The 18,908-nt window shown below is 37.4% G+C and overlaps 2 protein-coding genes across 4 annotated transcripts; one reads left to right on the top strand and one right to left on the bottom strand.

The window, feature by feature from the left end:
- Positions 1 to 75: 75 nt before the first annotated feature.
- On the top strand, positions 76 to 5,721 carry LOC127986940 (glutaminase kidney isoform, mitochondrial). 3 transcript variants are annotated; one of them, XM_052589203.1, is made up of 18 exons: positions 76 to 451; positions 597 to 696; positions 1,236 to 1,357; positions 1,458 to 1,587; positions 1,661 to 1,740; positions 1,816 to 1,979; positions 2,061 to 2,119; positions 2,544 to 2,576; positions 2,933 to 2,991; positions 3,607 to 3,673; positions 3,760 to 3,810; positions 3,898 to 4,074; positions 4,294 to 4,425; positions 4,525 to 4,617; positions 4,748 to 4,809; positions 4,913 to 4,989; positions 5,088 to 5,151; positions 5,231 to 5,721. In XM_052589203.1, the coding sequence occupies exons 1-18, from the start codon at positions 159 to 161 to the stop codon at positions 5,385 to 5,387; spliced, it is 1,920 nt and encodes a 639-aa protein (XP_052445163.1). In that variant the 5' UTR covers positions 76 to 158; the 3' UTR covers positions 5,388 to 5,721. The 3 variants fall into 3 exon arrangements, with proteins under 3 accessions (XP_052445163.1, XP_052445164.1, XP_052445165.1); XM_052589204.1 differs by lacking the exon at positions 76 to 451 and having other exon boundaries at positions 670 to 696; positions 1,236 to 1,587; positions 1,824 to 1,979; XM_052589205.1 differs by lacking the exons at positions 76 to 451; positions 597 to 696 and having other exon boundaries at positions 1,439 to 1,587; positions 1,824 to 1,979.
- A 6,567-nt stretch (positions 5,722 to 12,288) lies between these two features.
- Positions 12,289 to 16,970, bottom strand: LOC127986956 (SLAM family member 9). The gene is made up of 6 exons (XM_052589228.1): positions 16,637 to 16,970; positions 14,317 to 14,634; positions 13,738 to 14,049; positions 13,234 to 13,350; positions 13,027 to 13,130; positions 12,289 to 12,657 (listed from the first exon to the last, which is right to left on the bottom strand). The coding sequence occupies exons 1-6, from the start codon at positions 16,692 to 16,694 to the stop codon at positions 12,607 to 12,609; spliced, it is 960 nt and encodes a 319-aa protein (XP_052445188.1). The 5' UTR covers positions 16,695 to 16,970; the 3' UTR covers positions 12,289 to 12,606.
- Between the last annotated feature and the right edge of the window lie 1,938 nt (positions 16,971 to 18,908).

The following is an 18,908-nucleotide window of genomic DNA, read 5'->3' as shown; positions in this document are numbered from 1 at the left end:
TTCAAAACATGCTGTCTAACGTCATGGCATGAAGTCACTCCTCCCCTCGTTGCTTTAACAGTAAAGTTATAGTTATCTAGTAATCCGTGACAGTGGACTTGCCCTCAGTGTTGATAAAGTGCCTCTGGCGTTCCACCGGCTTCCACGCGCACCTGTTCATGCGCCTCAAAACAAACAGCCGCGCGAGACTCTGGACACCGTTATTTGAGACACGGAATAGATTGAATTCCCGTTTTAACGCTTTAAACTTTAGATTTTGTCTAATGATGATATCTTTCAGGACCCTACGACTGACTAACGTCGGAGTTGTTGGTTTACTGGCGAAAGACATCGCAAAAAGCAGCTCAACATGTCAGAACGTGACGCGGAGGTCGTTCAGTTTATCTTCGCGCATTCACGCGAGTCAAGAATTTATCGCTCGTGCATCCGCGGATCTACCTACTTCGAAAAAGTGAGTAACTTGTAGGATAAATGAAATCGTATATAAAAACAATAATGCATACTTAAATGTTTGATAAATATGCTAATAAACTGAAATACCTGAACTACAATATGTCTGGGGTTGGCATATGTCTAATTTTGTTTTATTAAAACAGACACATGACCAATAAAGGTCTGTTCTCTGGAGTAGAAGACATGCTTTTCTACACTATAACTGAAGGAGCAGAAAAAGTTCCTGTGTCTCATTTCATTGCTGTGAGTTTTTTTTTTTTTTTTTTTCATTTACATATACACACAAGTTTTAACTGGATTTTTAAATCTTTGCACTAGCAGTTTTCCAAGTCTACTAGCTGTATAATATCACTGTATATGGGCAACAGTGGGGAGGTCCTACATTTACTCAGTGGCATGCTGTGTGCTCAGTTACTATCATCAACCCCCTATGTTTCCTGAAATCTGATTCGGTCATGAAAAGTCTGGGACAAAACACACAAACGTTTATCCAGACTTTGTGGAACCGGTTTGTGTCATCAGTATGTAATCATTAATAAGGAAAATCAATAAACAGTATAATATAAATGAGATGCTTTTTTTTATTAGATTTAAATCTTCAGTTTGCCAGAAGGTTGATTTTTGTTTTGTTTATGTTTGATTATTGTTTATTCATAGTCTTGTTTTTTTCACATTTATCAGTGTTTAATGTTTGCGCAACAAATGCATTGCACAACGGCATTACTCAAAGTAAATTTGTGAATGATTGTGAAAAGACAGAACAGTATCTTTCCGTCTTACAGGCAGTGAAAAGCACCGGCCTTCTGACCTCTGACCCCAGATTGCGCGACTGCATGGAAAAGATTCGCAAAGCTGTCCAGGAATCAGCCGGTGAAGTCATGATGGACCGTGAGCTGTTCCGAAAGTGAGTATTCGTTGAGGTCAGGCAATACAGATTCACAAACTTCCTGCAGAAAAGGAACTTGGTAGTTTACCGATTGCGAAGATTTCTAATATCGCGACAGGTGTGTGGGTGGCAACATAGTCCTGCTGAGTCTCGCTTTCAGACGGAAGTTTATCATTCCAGAATTTGAGGCATTTGTGGGTGTCATAAATGATATTTACTACACATCAAAACTGCAACACGATGGACAGGTAGGGATGTTTGTAATCCATTTCTCTCACTTATTTGTATAGCTACCTATTCAATCCTATAAACTTTTTTTAGGTTGCAAAATACATTCCCCATCTGACCAAGTTCAGTCCTAATCTTTGGGGTGTTTCTCTCTGCACAGTGGATGGACAAAGGTGAATATATAAATCTGACGCCAGTTTTTCTAAAATATCAAATTGTGTTTTTTTAAGTACCCTCTTTGATTTCAGACACTCAGTGGGAGACACAAAGGTGCCGTTCTGTTTGCAGTCATGCGTGAAGCCGCTTGAGTACGCCATCGCTGTACACGAGCACGGCACGGAGCGCATTCATCACTACGTAGGGAAGGAGCCCAGCGGATTCAAATTCAACAAACTCTCACTAGATGAAGAAAGTGGGTGGGAAAATTAATTTATTTACAATAATAACAATAATTTAATTCGTTAATTGAGCGGAGTGGTTTTTCTGTTCTTAGATAAACCTCATAATCCCATGGTCAATGCTGGAGCAATTGTCATCAGTTCACTTATTAAGGTATACATTTTTTTAAAAAATATATATTTTCTGGTGGATTTTTTTGGCGTCGAGTAGGTTTGTGTTAACAGTATTTTCTTGTTTGTCTGATTATCCGATCTGCACGACTCCCAAACAAACACTGATATACGCACATGTATTGGCATGCAGACAGGGCCAGAATGAGATTGATTTAATAAACCTATGACCCAGAATCCTGCTCTGTGTGGACAGACCCAGTGCAACTGCTGCACGTGTAGCAGACTGACCTTGTGAAGCTATGAGCAGCAGTATTACTGGTCTGGACTAAATCCAGTCTATTAAAAGTGCCCTTTACACTAGATGTATGTGACTTGTGCTTTCTAGGTTACCAGAGCTTTCAGTACAGCCTATTAAGGATAAAATTCATGAGTTTTGCTGAAATTTTACTGTTGTTTTTCTACAGCCAGGTGTCAACAAGGCCGAGAAGTTTGACTATGTAAGTTATAACCTGTGGAAAGTAGCCATTTAAAAAAAAGATAAATCAACCTTAATGTTTTTCAGAACTTCTATGATTATTTATTCCTTTAATGCAGCAAAAAGTAGACAATTGTCAAAATGAAAGTAAGGCTATTAAAATCCAAAAGTATAAACAAGAAGTGCATACGACTTTTCAGCAATATTTTAAAGTCATACAGTAGCTTTGTTTTAGGGAAAGACTGAAATTCTTTTCCACAGTTTTTATTCCTTGAAAATATAATCTTTTTAGGCATCTGTAAAATGTATGTTCTATAAAATGACTGTTTTCTATAGCAAGTCTATGGAGAAATGAATTGTCTTGAGTCACTTTCACAGGTGATGGAGTTTGTGAAGAAAATGACAGGCAGGGAGTATGTGGGCTTCAGCAACGCAACGTATGTTTTTCAATTTATCATTTTGCACAAGTTTTTGCACCTTGACATAAAAGGAACACTTTTTTTTTGAAAATAGGATAATTCGCCCAGTTTTAATAAATTGAGTTTTACAATTTTTGAATCCATTCAGCTGATCTCTTTGTCTGGGGATAGCATTTTTAGCATAGCTTGTTAGCATACATCATTGATTCCTATTAGACCAGTAGCATCGCACTCAAAAATGACTAAAGCGTTTCAGTGTTTTTCCTATTTAAGATAGACTCTTCTGTAGTTATATCGTGTACTAAGACCAGTGGAAAATTAAAAGTTGCGATTTTCTAGGCCGATATGATTAGGAACTAGACTTCAATTCCAGTGTTATAATCAAGGAACTGTCAAGAGTGAAGAGTCAAGTCTGAAATAGGAAAAATATCAATACTCTTTGGTCATTTTTGAATGCAATGCTACTGGTCTAATAGGATTCAATGATGTATGCTAAGCTATGCTAAAAGTGCTATCCCCAGACCCGGAGATCGGCTGAATGGATTCAAAAATGGTGATACTCAATTTATTAACTCTTGGGAAGTTGGAGAAAAAAGTGGAGCGTTCCTTTAAGTTTAATTTCCTTTTCAACAGGTTCCAGTCCGAGAAGGAGACAGGAGACAGAAACTACGCAATAGGATACTACCTAAAAGAGAAGAAAGTTTGTACTTTAGCATGCTTTAATTAAGCAAACTAAAAAGGTGTTGTTTATTCTATGCAAACACAACTATGACGTCCTTTTTACAGTGTTTTCCTGTAGGGGGGGATATGATAGACGCACTGGACTTTTATTTCCAGGTAGGCCAGTTGACATTTTTTCACTATTAAATCAGACATTTAATACTTCTGATAATCCCATCAGAATTTCCTTTCTGTCCCTCAAAGTTGTGCGCTATAGAGGTCACGTGCGAGTCTGGCAGTGTAATGGCTGCCACACTGGCTAACGGAGGCATCTGTCCAATCACAGGAGAGAGAGTCCTGAGCACCGAAGCCGTACGAAACACGCTGAGTCTCATGCACTCCTGCGGGATGTACGACTACTCGGGACAGTTCGCTTTCCATGTGCGTAAAAGGATTGTTTCTACACTGCTTGAATTGTATGACCTTTAAGAGTGAAAATTTATTAGGATTTTGTGTAGCCACTAGTTATTGAAAACTTTTATGCGATATGATACGAAGGACTTTTCTGATAGCTTTTTGTAACAAATTGTAATTATTTTAGTTGTACTGACACTTGTCATAGTAACGAACTATATGACTTTATTTACCAACACATGTCAGGTTGGATTACCTGCTAAATCTGGTGTGTCTGGCGCTGTTCTTCTGGTGGTGCCGAACGTGATGGGTGTCATGTGTTGGTCGCCCCCTGTGGACAAATTTGGGAACAGCGTCCGTGGAATTCGCTTCTGTCAGGTGCTTCTGTTATCGTCCTGTTGGTTTTACACCCCCTTTTTAAATTCTCCATCATAAATTTAGTCTAAGTGACTAATTTTGTAACCCTTCCATAATTAGGAACTGGTGTCTATGTTCAACTTCCACAATTATGATAATCTGAGGCACTTTCTGAAGAAGCAGGACCCTCGCAGACAGTCTGGTGATGACAGGGTAAATCAAAAATGAGAATAACAGCTTTCACATTAACCAATTTTAAACACCAAACGTTGAGAAGATGCCCTATTTTTAGACTGATTAATAGTTTCAGCAAACAATGCACAACAATATTTTCTTTTCTTAGAATAAATCGGTGGTGAATCTGATGTTTGCAGCCCACAGTGGAGATGTCTCAGCTCTGAGAAGGTTATTTTATATACTTCACAATGTCTTTATTACTCCAAATACTGAATAATACTGCTACTGAAATATAAATGACTCATTGCCCTCTTTCTCCATTGTTCCTCAGGTTTGCCCTTTCATCTATGGATATGGAGCTGAAGGACTATGACTCTCGGACACCTCTTCACATAGCTGCTGCTGAGGGTAGAATCATTTTCTGCAAACATTAAATAATCTTTCTGTCCCAAACATGATATATTAATCATGCACATAATTGACCATCTATGTCTTCTCTGTTTTAGGTCACATGGATGTTGTGCTATTTCTGTCGCAGTCCTGCAAAGTAAACCCTTTTGTGAAAGACCGGTACAGAGCCCTGTTTCTTTCCATGTTTACCTTCAGCTTCTTCCATTTGGTGATGATTGACCTGATGTCTCTTATTCAGGTGGGGAAATATTCCTCGGGATGATGCCATGCAGTTCGGTCATGAGGATGTGGTGAAGGTCTTGGAGGAATATGAGCAAAGCTACAGTCTGCAAACATCTCAGACTGACACAGAAAACCATAGTGATCAATCCAAATGTTCATCTCTGGAGGGATGAGAGTAATCTGCTGTGAATTTACCCTATTTAAGACTATAGGTTATGTAATTAGATATTGTTAAAATAAGGTCACTAACATGGAAATTTCTCTGGACAGAGATAAAAAGCGAACTATATTTTTATGTGTAAATATTAAATATTTGTACATAATTTGTTATATATTGTAGTTTGACATATCTTCTTGGAAACTTCCTTGGTAATGCACACTAATTTCCTATTTAATACTGTAAAGTGCTTTGACTATATGTATAAGCACTATATTGAATTGACTTATACAGTGTGGAGTGTACAGTATTTGTGACTAATAAACAAATCCAACCATGCCAAAACAGAATCTAATGCTGATAATATTCTCTTTCTTATTATGTTGCCACACTATAGGTTTTAAAAAAGGTTATAATAATATGTATCTATATGTAAAACATCTAGGGTGACCATACGTCCTCTTTTCCCAGGAAATGTACTCTTTTTGGACCTACAACGATGAGTGAAAAAAATGTCCGGGACTCGGTTGTTGTTGTTGTTGTTTTTTAAGAAAGGGTTAGTTCACCCAAAAGCCTCCTGTAACAAATCAATGCGTTTATGTAAAAAAAATATCAATATTCAAAACGTAATAATCACTTTAATCTAGCTTGCACTCATTGTTGTAAAATAAGAAGTCCCGGGGGAATTAGGTATGAGGTCAATCTCCCTCTTGCTGAATCTCTGACCATTGCTCCCGCGATTCTTGTGTCCACTCCTTTAAGAATTCTAATATTGTATCTAATTTTTCGTGCATCAGGGAGCCGCTCTCAGGATGCGGTGTTTTTAAATATTTTTAAATGAGCGTTTCTGCTGTTTCCTTTCACTTTCGATTTCGCGATCACACGCACTCAGTGTTAAGCCTGCAACCCGCCCCCTACTGTCCTCTTTTTGAAAAACTAAAATATGGTCACCCTACATACATCTATAACCCAACAACAATCTAGAACAGCCTTGCAACCACCCACAAAATATCCAAATAAATGAAACCCGATTCAGAAGACTTTAGGAACTGCATAGTAGCGCTATTATGACGCCAAATGTCAATGAGCAGCCTGTATTTTAGTACAACTTCAAGGTGGATCTGATTGGATATTATATAGGCCTAGAGTATACTTGCATCTGTAAATGAAACGTGCACTATAGCACATTCACATATTAGAAACTGTAACAGAGGTTTCAGCCTGTAAACATTTGTTCTGCCCCTTACATAACCTTTTGTTTCTACCTGATTATTATTATTATTATTTTACATTATTCAGTGTTTGGAGTGTTTATTTATGTTAAAAGGTGTATATTTGGGTGTTGCAAGCAGGAAGTTGATGAACCTTTTGACAGTTTTTTAAACAAGGCTGCAGGACTGAAATTTACCATACCAAAGGAGCTTCACGAACTTGTTGCATGGTCAGACACGTCTCTCAGAAACAGCTAGTTTGCAGTTTCAATGACGTGTTTAACAACCCAGTCAACTCTGTCCCAGGAGAGATCCGATTTGTGCTCGACAGCAGCGTGTTGCCTGTGCAATGTGCACCATGGAACTTGCTGGTGGTCTTGAAGGCCAGCCTAAAATATCCGCTTGATAAATACAAGAGAGACGGATACATCAGCCACTGAACCTACCCCATGAATCAGCAACATGGTAGTCATAGCCAAGCCAGATAAAATAAAGATATGTATAGACCCAAAACACCTGAATCATCAAGCACTACAAAGATCGCATTACCACATGCAAACACTGGAGTCCAAATCACTCCTGAGTGCTCCCAAAGTCTTCAAAACATGATCTTGTAGATGCAAAACTACAACCTGAATGTTGCGTAAAAGCCTGGCGTGGTGATGTACGTAAGTGATACGCTGAGCAGAGCAGCGCTTAACAAGCAGGTGTCCAATGAGCCTGCACTACTACAACGTGCTGTGAGCATCATAAAGCTCAGAGGCTGTGTTCTCATGCATAGATCAAGCACTACACCTCAACGTGACTGACGCCAGTCTCCGTCAAATTGTTAATGAGACAAAAGCTGACGGCGCTTTGCAGGTGCTGGCAAAGATCTTGCTAACTCGCTGGCCAGAGCGCAAAGATGATGAGCCGCTCTTGGTACACGAGTACTGGCCCTTCAGAGATGAACTGAACATTCAGAATTATGTGCTATTCAGAGGTCAGTGCGATATTATACCGAAAGCACTGAGAGCAGAAATGCTGACTCACATTCATGCCACTCATATTGGAAGATAAGCCTGTTACAGACAGGCAAAGGAAACACTGTTCTGGCCTGATATGAGAGGCGAGATAAAATATTATGTGGCCAACTGCTCTGCATGTAACGAGTATGCACACAAGCAGCAAAGAGAAATGATGCTGTCACATTAGATTCTCGTCCGCCCCTGGAAAATTGGAACTGTATGCGTATGATGGCAGAGAATTTCTTATAATAGTGGACCACTAATCAGATTACTGTGAAATTGATCCGCTGCCAGATCTGACAGCAGACACAGTCATCACACACTGTAAAGTTCAGTTTGGACGTAACGGGCAGCCAGATCAGGTTATTTTTGACAATGGGCCATAATTCGCTTGTTATATTACAGGAAATTCGCAGGACATGGGGGGTCTGTCACATCTTCACCCCAGCACCCCCAATCTAACGGAAAAGGCTGAATTGGCAGTGAAGATCGTAAAATCGCTACGTAAGAGAGCATAACTCGACGGGACAGATTCATGGCTAGCAATTGTCTACTGTCCAAACACACCCACAGAAGGATTAGAAAGCAGTCCCGCACAGCGACTCATGTCCCGGAGACTTAGGATGGGACTTCCCATGGCAAACAGTTTGCTTTTCCCCAAGGTGGTAGAAGGAGTTTCTGAGAAACTGAGGGGGAAATGGCGTATGATGAAATCCATTATGACGCGAGAGCCAAAGACCTCCCAGAGCTTAATGCCGGCGAACACATCAGAATGAAACCCCTGCCAGGAGACCACACGGGCCGGTGGCGGAGAGGCTCAGTGGCTAGCTACAGTGAAACGGCAATCAGAGAGGACGACACATCGGAGATCACAGAGTGTGAGTCAGGGAAAATTCAGGAACGAAGACTCACGGTGACTAACTAACCATCACCACTGGGAGCCCCGATCATTACTCACAGCGGCCGTCAGTGACGGCCACCACCGAACCTTGATTTGTGAGTCCTTCTTAGTGTCATACACAGACTAGGGCATCAGTAAATCAGTTCAGTTAAAAATATTTCAAAGTACTAGTTTAGCTAGTAATTTTAAAGTTCATGTTGGGAGTTGGGGTTGTTAATGGAGGGAAAGGGTTCTTAGTGAAGTGTGGCAAATCTTTAAAAGAAGGGGAGATGTAACATGGTGTAATGCCATATATGGCCTGTATCCTGTGGTGGCGTTGTTGTGTGGGTTCACGTGCAGTTCGCACTGAGGCCTGTTAATAAAGTCGCATATTGATTCAGCTCATGCTTGTTTATTGCACCTAACACAAACAATGATCTCTAACACAGTTAGCATGCAGCAGTGGAGGAGGGTCTTGTGGACAAAAGGTAGGCTTATATTAGACAGCTCTAACCACAGTTCTGCAGACGCTTTTCGGCCTCGCACGCACTTTGAAACTTCTCACGAATTATCTTGTGGCCACAATGCCCATGCACACTTTTGTGCACTGCAACATAAATAAGTTTGATGCTTTTTTTTGTAGTCTGACATGGCAAGTATTAGGTATTTCATTCACAATTAAGGAAGAATTAATCACTCAGGCTGTGTTATTGTGTTAATTTAACAACATGAAGGAAAGAGATGTTTAAAAAGAGCATCAGTACCTGAGGCTACATTTAATTATTGGTCAGCTCTGACTGATACTTATCATAGCGGTGTGAGCAGTCATTGGCTGAATCGTCACCACATGCTCTGTTTGTGAGCTGAAACCACACTCACACCAGTCACTCTTCTGAAATGATCACAGATATGTTGAGTTTAGTCTTGCTCTTCATTTGTGTTGAAGGTAAGATGTGTATTGCTGCTTATTTGATTAATGTGTTTTTGTAAATGTTTGGCGGGATTTTTTAATCTTTTCGGAGGTTTTCAAAGAGTCGGAGAGCATCAGTGCTTGTCACTAGCTCAAATATTAATTTGCCTGTTTGCCTCATATGTGCAAAAACACATACAGTACTGTTTAAGAGTTTTATCTTTACCGAATAAAACTAATCTAATTACATTATTGGCCTTCATTCATTCTTGACATTCATGGGGCAATAACCAACAATAGAAACCACATCCTGCCATGTGCTAAATGTTTAAAACATAAACATGCTGAATAATATTTGTATTTATTTATTTATTTACGTTTTTAAGATCTTTCAGTTCAGCTAAAGATGCTCTTATGAATGTGTTTCAGGTGTGTTTGGTGATACAGATGTAGTGTCAGTGATGGAGGGAGATTCTGTCTCTCTTAACTCTAATTTTACTGAAGTACAGAGAGAGGATCAGATTCTGTGGATGTTTGGACCTAAAGAGACGAGAATAGCTGAACTCTATAAGAACATCATTGATATGTTTAACAGTAATGAGATATTTGGAGACAGACTCCAGATGGACAATCAGACTGGATCTCTGATCATCAGAAACACAAGAAGAACAGACTCTGGACTTTATAAACTACAGATCCGCAGTAACACAGGAAACTCAGACAAGACATTCAGTGTTACTGTCTACGGTAAGACAAATATGACTTAGAATATGTATAAATGGATTTGAAGCTCATTATTGGACTGCTAGTATGACAGCTCTAAAAATTAAGGTTTGTTAAAAATGAAATGTATTTGCCAACAATTAGATTTTTTTTTGCCAGTAAACTATTATAATTTTCCCTTTCTTAACACTGAATTGATTAATCTATTTTATTACTAATATTTAATGCAGCCTTTATTTTGTATGCTGTCTTTCTTCTTTTTTTTTTCTTTGTAATGTTAACTTAATCCATGGTGATAATGTTGTGTTGCTCAATTCTGATTTACGTATTTTAGATATTATGATTATTGTTTCATCTGCATTGGATCATGCAGTCCCTAATGTCTGAAAGTGCCCACATTCCAAAAACATGCTTATTTAATTTACATGTTTTCCAGCTCCCCTACCCATTCCTGTCATCACCAGTAACTCTTCAATCTGTTCTTCTTCATCATCATCGTCAGTGTCTAATTGTTCACTGTTGTGTTCAGCTGTGAATGTGAGAGCTGTGACTCTCTCCTGGTACAAAGGAAACAGTTTATTGTCCAGCATCAGTGTGTCTGATCTCAGCATCAGTCTCTCTCTACCTCTGGAGGTGGAATATCAGGAGAACAACATCTACAGCTGTGTGATCAACAATCCCATCAGAAACCAGACTCAACACAACATCAACATCACTCAACTCTGTCAGCCATGTGAAGGTAGCGTACATCAGAAATCTGCATTTTAATGTAATAATTCACCCAAAATTAAAAATAAAGCAATTTATGCTTATTTCTAAAGCAGTTTAAACTTGTTGGTTCACCCTGGTTGAGTTTTCAATTGACAAAAATAGTGCGAGCAACCAATCATCACAAGATCAAGCAACTGGTGCTCTCCATTGGTCAACACACACACACACTTGTCAGACACTTCTGCTTGTTCTTCCGTGCCAGTGTAGGCACTGTCCCTGCAAAATGTGAAAATTCAGAGTCGGAACAATCCATTTTATTTTGTTAATTCAAACATAATTTAATGAACATAAGTGTTATAAAAACAACCATTCGATTCCTCTTTCTCCAGGCTTGTATGGCAGTTCTGTGGATGTGACTCCATCCCTGATTTATGCTGTGGTGGGCGTGGCCGCTGTTGCTCTAATGGTTTGTTATGTCAGATCTAGAAGGGACTGAAAAAAGTAAACTCCACCATCACAGCCTCACTGACGATCCTCTCCTATAGACACCAGGTGGCAGTAACTCATAATTGTTCAATCAAATTCATGTGCACTTCCTATATGTAAATAAAATATGGCAAACCTGCTTCTTTGTAGTCTATCAAATGTCTTGTTTCATTAAATCATCAATTACGCTGTATGCAGTCTTAAATGCAATGTCAAGCTCCCATAGCTGGTACAAAAGTTATCATACAGTGGGTTTCAGTTTTGTACCTGTCCCTTTAAACCTAAGCCTGTGTAACTTACAAACATAAACACAACCACATTAAAGTGCTTATCTACAAATTATCATGACCATTTTTATTTGATTTGACTTAATTGGCCTACACTTGAAAGTCACTGACCTCAAGAATCAACAAACAAACACCAATGTAATTTGATGATCATTGTCAATTTCAGTCCACAGTTTAGGAATTCACATTCATTTGTCTTGAAAACAACCAGCTGTTAATGCTGGTCATAATGAAAAGAAAAAAAAGTGGGACAGGACACACAGCAAAGAGCTCTGTCAAAAAGCCTGAGAGTGTGAAGCAACAGTGCATGATGAGGCATGTAATGACTTGCAGCTCTATGATACAGGGAAGAAAGATCAGAATAACAGGAAGGACCGCAGGAGTTGGGGTGGAGTCTGTGGCTTTACATAAGAACGCTGAGGACGCGAATAACTGCCAGTTTTTGGTGTGAATCAGACTAGCTGAGAGAACATAAACATGGCATTCATGAAGTTTCTCAATGCATCAAATACTGTGCTTTTGTAAAATAAAGAAGTAATTGCTCTCTTTAAGTAAGTTGTTTTTGTTGTTGTGTAAGTTGTTGCTGTGTCTCCATGCAAATTGTAGATTTGTCAGAGGGAAATTTGGATATGAAAAAAAAAAAATAAAAAATAAAAAATATATATATATATATATATATATATATATATATATATATATATATATTTTTTTTTTTTTTTCCTATATATTAGACATGCTAGTTCTGCCACAATCTGATCAGCTGGTCATCATTTATTCACAATCATGTGTGATATATATATATATGATACATTAGGATATTTTACATTTATTTTTTATACAGTATTCTTTAAACAGATTTTATACAATAAGCTTGAATGTGGTCCCCAATGTTGTTGTTGCTTGGACCCCAAAGTTCTCTTAAATATTTTCTTTTATGTTAGAAAGCACAAGTGTTGTGATGCTGACAGATGCAGGCGTGCAAAGCCATTGTGGTGAAATGAGAGACTGCTGCTTGTTTGATCAGTGTCCATTGACGGTGGAGTATATCGTCTCTTCTGTCTGATTATGCTTCTGTTGGACAACACAGACAGAAGATAAGAAGTCTCAAGACAAAAACCAGCAGGCTCATTTTTATAGCATTTCTATAATTTTATGTATAGCAATAAGTTAAAACACATTTTAAAAGTGAAAAGACAGTTCACATGTATCTAGTATTTCATGGATGCTATTGTTGAGATGTAAAGCTGAAAAGATTCTGCTTTGATCATTACAGATAATCACATTCCTTCATACCAGAAGCTGACAAACTCACAAGGAAGAAGAACATTGTCTTCTGATTAATGTGCTGCTAATATGTTACAGATCAATTCCAGTGAAAGTATACTGCTATTGCTATTTTTTTTTCTGGTGTAGAAGTGAACATGCCCATGGGAGTCATACCTTGTTTTGTACATTAGGTAAAAATGTTGTTTCGGCATAAGCTACCTCGCTGTCATCTGACTGAACTGTCTCAGCTGCACGTGCAGATTGTTCAAAATAATTCTCTAAAGTCAAGAATAAAAATAAATAAATAAATTCATTAATAGCAGTTATAAAAACATGAATGCACATATGCTTGTTGCATTAGCTTAAGAGAAGAAGACCTGCCTTTTGGTCTTGATTGTCTGTATTTCCTGTAAAGATAGCACATCACAATTGCTAGCATAGCCAGTACTACCGCAGATATTAATGCTGCAACAAATGATCCGGATTCTGAAGCTGAACCTGAAAGAGGAAAAACAATCATTCCACTGTGCCTTCAAAGAAGAAATAGAAACACTAGTTATGGAACAGCAATAATAGGAAGGCAGAAAAGAAATTCAAATGTTTTTGAAATTTACATTAATTATACAGAATAACCTATAAATAAATTTTCATTTTGACTTCCAGTATATGAATATGCAGTCATGACTTCATTTTTATCTTGCACTACCTTGAAGCACTAATGTAGGTTGATGGTTTAATTGTCAAAAATGGTCTGAACTAAGTACAGATTTATATGTAAAATACATATTATCAAAAATGCTATTCAGCTTCAAAAAATGTGGACATACCTTTAAATCACATTTAACATTTTGTTACATTTTAAGACAGATTCCTGATGTACGTTACCTAAACACGTGTGACAGAGTTGAGTGATGTTGATGTTGTGTTGAGTCTGGTTTGTGATGGGATTGTTGATCACACAGCTGTAGATGTTGTTCTCCTGATATTCCACCTCCAGAGGTAGAGAGAGACTGATGCTGAGATCAGACACACTGATGTTGGACAATAAACTGTTTCCTTTGTACCAGGAGAGAGTCACATCACCCGTATTAACAGCTGAACACAACAGCACACATCTGGACACTGATGATCCTGAAGATGATGATGATGAAGAACAGTGTGAAGAGTTACTGGTGACGACAGGAACAGGCAGAGGAGCTGAAAAAATGTGAATTATATAAAACTCAAACATTAGAGACAGCAGGATCCAAATGCAGATATACATGCATAACATTAGTTTTAAAAAAGATGAGTCGAGTTTAAATGGGTTATAATTTGCTAGCATAAAATACAAGTTGTTGAGAAATACATTTTCATTTCAACAATCCTTTATTTTTAGAGTTGTCATATTCCTGATTCACAAGTCCAGTAATAAGGTTCATGTCCATTCATACACATTCTGTTTTTAAGTCATATTTGTCTTACCATAGACAGTAACACTGAATGTATTGTCTGAGTTTCCTCTGTGGCTGCGGATCTGTAGTTTATAAAGTCCAGAGTCTGTTCTGCTGGTGTTTCTGATGATCAGAGATCCAGTTTGATTGTCCATCTGCAGTCTGTCTCCAAATCTCTCTTTACTGTTAAACATATCAATGATGTTCTTATAGAGTTCAGCTATTCTCGTCTCTTTAGGTCCAAACATCCACAGAATCTGATCCTCTCTCTGTACTTCAGTAAAATTAGAGTTAAGAGAGACAGAATCTCCCTCCATCACTGACACTACATCTGTATCACCAAACACACCTGAAACACAAACAGTTTTGCAAAGTTAATTGTGATGAAGGTTTAAAAAGAAGAAATGTATAAACAGATTTTACTAGTAATAACAATTTAGCAAACAATAGTAATTCTTTTTTTTTTTAACAAAAACTGTTTTACTATTCCCTGTGTATGTAAATAAATTGTCTAATGTTAACATACACGAAATAAAAGACTTAACACACACTTAACATGAACAAAATAACATAAAATGCAAAATAAAACACTCAAGTTGTTCTCTTTCATTTTCTGTTAAAATGTCTTACAGTTGTAAACTAGTTAGTCTCCACCTCTAAATAAGTTCTCCAAATAAGAGTTCTTTTTAAGTTGTTTATGTCTGAATGGTTATAAACTGGCAAATAAAAATAAACAAAACCATTACAAAACTTTTTTGCAGAATACTACGTACTGTGCGTGCAAGGGTGGCTGCTTATTGGGAATTATACGTTATAGCTCATTGGTTATAACTGCTTTTTGTGTTAATGTTTTTATGTAAAACTGTGTCGGTTTAAAGTGCCCTCGTGGAGATTAGTGCTCTCTTTGAGACCCTGTTAAAGTTTAGATACATATTTGTGTGCAACATTGAAAGGACATGATGATACAAACTTATTTTGTTCTGGTGACAATCTGAAACAACTTTTGGATACAATGGAAAAAGAAATGGTACTGCTAAAAAATTGGTTTGATTTGAATAAACTAACATTAAATATAAGTAAAACAAAATGTATTGTGTTTGGTAATCGTTTACCGAACACAATAAGTAAATTAATGATTAGCGAAATTGAAATAGAAAGGGTGTCGGCAATTAAATTTCTCGGGGTGATAATTGATAATGACTTAAATTGGAAGCCCCGTATATCCTTTACTCAGAACAAGATTTCAAAGTCAATTGCAATATTATATAAAGTTAAAGACTGATTAAATGAAAAATCATTATATACCTTGTATTGCTCCCTAGTGCTTCCATACATTACTTATTGTGTGGAAGTATGGGGAAATACATATAAAACAAATACCAATTCAATATTTATGCTACAAAAGAGAGCCATACGAATAGTAAAGAAAACCAACTATAGGGAGCCAACAAACTCCCTATTTATTGAACTAAAGGCACTAAAGTTTAAATAATTAGTAGAACTAAAAACATTACAAATTATGTACAAAGTAAACAATCATCAATTGCCAGAAAGTATCCAAGGGTTGTTTACAGAAAGAGAATGTCAACATGATTTGAGGGGAACTTGTATGTTTAAAAAGAACCAAGTGAGGACCAATGCAAAATACCATTGTATTTCAGTTAAAGGTGTAATTCTATGGAACAGCTGTCAAGAGGAATTAAAAATATGTGGGTCACTTAGCAAATTAAAGAAGCTAATTAAGAATAAAACACTGAAACTATATGAAACAGTTTAAAGAGTGATAAATGAAAGCGGCTTTTTGTTGTATTTTGGATTGTGGAACTGTATTGATTGGCAAAAATGATGTTATTGTAGTCTAGTTATACTAGTATATTGATGTAAAACAACAGTTTTTATTTTTTATTTTTATTTGTTTATTTATTAAAAGATGAGATGTTTTAAAAAGGGTAGGCATTATAAACAAGAGCTTCAGCCTACACCTGTTCAGACTAATGTAAATATGTTGTTGTACATTAGCTCAATTGTGTTGAACCTAAGTTGTCCGTCTGAAATAAACTAAAGACAAAGAGTGTTGCGCTCCCCGATGGTTTCAGATTCCCAAAGGCTGATCCAGCAGTGAAGCCGTTGTTTGGTGGGCGAGCCGAATCCATCACATGTTTTAAACTCACAGAAATTCTCACATTTAATCCCAACCTTTGGTTTTGGTCACAATCTCTAACGTGTTATAGGTCTATGACAGAGGTGCAGGTAGAGACGAGCGCTATCAAAAGTAGAATAAGCGAATAAATATCATCTTTCTGTTGTAAACATAAAAGAGTAAAGTCGAAGTGACACAGTAAAACACTTACCATCCATAGCCAACAGGAAGCGACATAAGAACGCTATTTTACAAATAGTAGTCCTCATTGTGTCTTAAAGATAACTGAATTCCACATGTTTTATACAAGAACCATCAATTGTCCGATGCACAAAAGACAGGAACACGATCTGACGCGAATCCAACGCATTCAAACGACTAAATTCTTCAGATTAATTTACACGATTTAATCAAATAGATTATTAAGAAATATTTTTTATTGACGAACCTATACATGAAAAAGAAGAAGAAGAAAAAAAAAGAAGAAGTTTACATATGCAGTGCGTTTGAGTCGAGCTCACTGTTTAGTCCCGCCCTGATTAACAAGAGTCAAAGCAGTTTACGTTATAGGCTTCTGTGTATAGCCCCGTTTTTTTTTTTTTTTTTTTTTTTTTTTTTTTGTGGCTGGATTTTGAGTTAAACTGCAGTATTTGAGGAACACTGTCGCAGTTTTATTTATGTGAAGAATTGCACAGTTTTCAAATCATAAATAGAACTATTATTAGCCTTTTTACAATTATGCATTTAGCAGACGCTTTTATCCAATATAAAATATTACATTCAGGGTATAATATTTAATTATTATTTTTATTTCTATTATTATATTCTGTTCTGTTTTGTAGCATTTCGTTCACTCTGACCTTGAAAGTGTTTACTGTGTTTTGGAATCTTGGACAAGCAAGAAACGAGCCGAAAAGCTGTTTTTGGGAACATATCGACATGATTGTAGTGCAACTAACACATGCTTGGCGCACTCTTTAGAATGTAGTATTTGCTACAGCTTCTGCTAAGTGAGAAGAGGCAGTGTTAAGATCAGGCCATCAGAAGCACCTCATCCACCTACACCATGCACTGCACACACCACCACACATCCATCTCTAGAAGTCATTGTTGTGCACAGGTTGCATATTACACTGGAACAAACCACACTTTGGTACACAACTTAAAAGTACAATACCCTGACCTAAATTTATAAATACAATACATTTGTTGAGGTGCTTAAAAGTTCCACATACACAGTAACAATTCTTTGACGCATTAGCTTAATTTATTGGACTTCATTTGCTAAGTCTACTATACACATCTGTAGTTAGAACATGCAATGCAATGCACATCTACAATCTGAATGAAAAACCATGTTACAGTCTAATCATCGCTGTGGTTTTCAGCTCTTCTCTGAACCCTAAGCCCCTTCCTCCTCTTTTTCGCTCTTCTACAAAAACCCAAAGCAAACTGAGGTCTCTGATCTGACTCAACCATCTGAGATCTCAATGATCTCTTTGTGATGTTTGCAGGAAAGAAAGATGCAGAAGTTCTCACAGCTCAGGCCTACAGTTCCCTTCAGAGCGGCACAACTCACGGAAGATTCCAATACTGCAACAATAGAGAAGAGTGTGCAAAAATGATCAGGCCAGGACAGTCATAAACCTAAATAGGTCACACGGGTTGAAGCGCCTGTCATAAGACCTTCAGTCGCATCACGTACAGAGTGACCACTTCCTGTTGAGATGCAAACGAAGATCAAAAAGGTCAAAACCAAAATGCAGAGTGCGTGCAGTTGTCCTTTTTCACACGAATTAGTCACCTTTGTGTTAATGTCAACTTTCGTAAAAGTCGTGTATAGAATATTAAAATGCAAATGAAGCCATTCAAATACATTTAATAGCGGTTGTAACAAACTGCTCAGTTCCGTCAAGTGAAGCACGTAGTGTAGTTTGATGGTTAGTTGAAAGATCAGTAAATTACTTTACAAATGGCCACAAATTAACATAAAATAAGCATTGTATTCAATGAGTGTCTGCTTGGTCATCTGACATGACATTATGGTGCTACAATAAACCGTTTGAAGTTGGAGTTTAATATCATCCAAAATCTGTGTTTCCAAAACAACTGAGGGAAATGTTTCCATTGCCACCCCTGATATCAGGGAAAGCAGTTTGGGCAGTTAGAACGTATTTTAAAGATAGCAGAGGTGTGTACTGTAAACATGTTTCCCCTACAGAGTGTTTTAGAACCAGTTTGGACATAAACTCCCTTTTAATAAACTGCTTTTCTATAATTATGGACATTCCTTTTATAGACGAAATGCTTATAGCTGTCACAGATGAATCAAAAACTTAATTTCATAAAACCCTCACTTCACACTCTTTTCACACGTTGGGTTCTGGTAGGCCACCATTTCCTGTAGATCAGAGAGATAGAACTCTTTCGGGTGGACCCATTTGATTTATGCTGAGCAATATCAAATCTATGTACTGAACTCG

This window comes from Carassius gibelio, chromosome B22 (genome assembly GCF_023724105.1).
Source record: "Carassius gibelio isolate Cgi1373 ecotype wild population from Czech Republic chromosome B22, carGib1.2-hapl.c, whole genome shotgun sequence".
In the NCBI taxonomy this organism is placed as follows: Eukaryota; Metazoa; Chordata; class Actinopteri; order Cypriniformes; family Cyprinidae; genus Carassius; species Carassius gibelio.
Note: the sequence above shows the minus strand (reverse complement) of the source record. Positions and strands in the feature narration are given on the sequence as shown.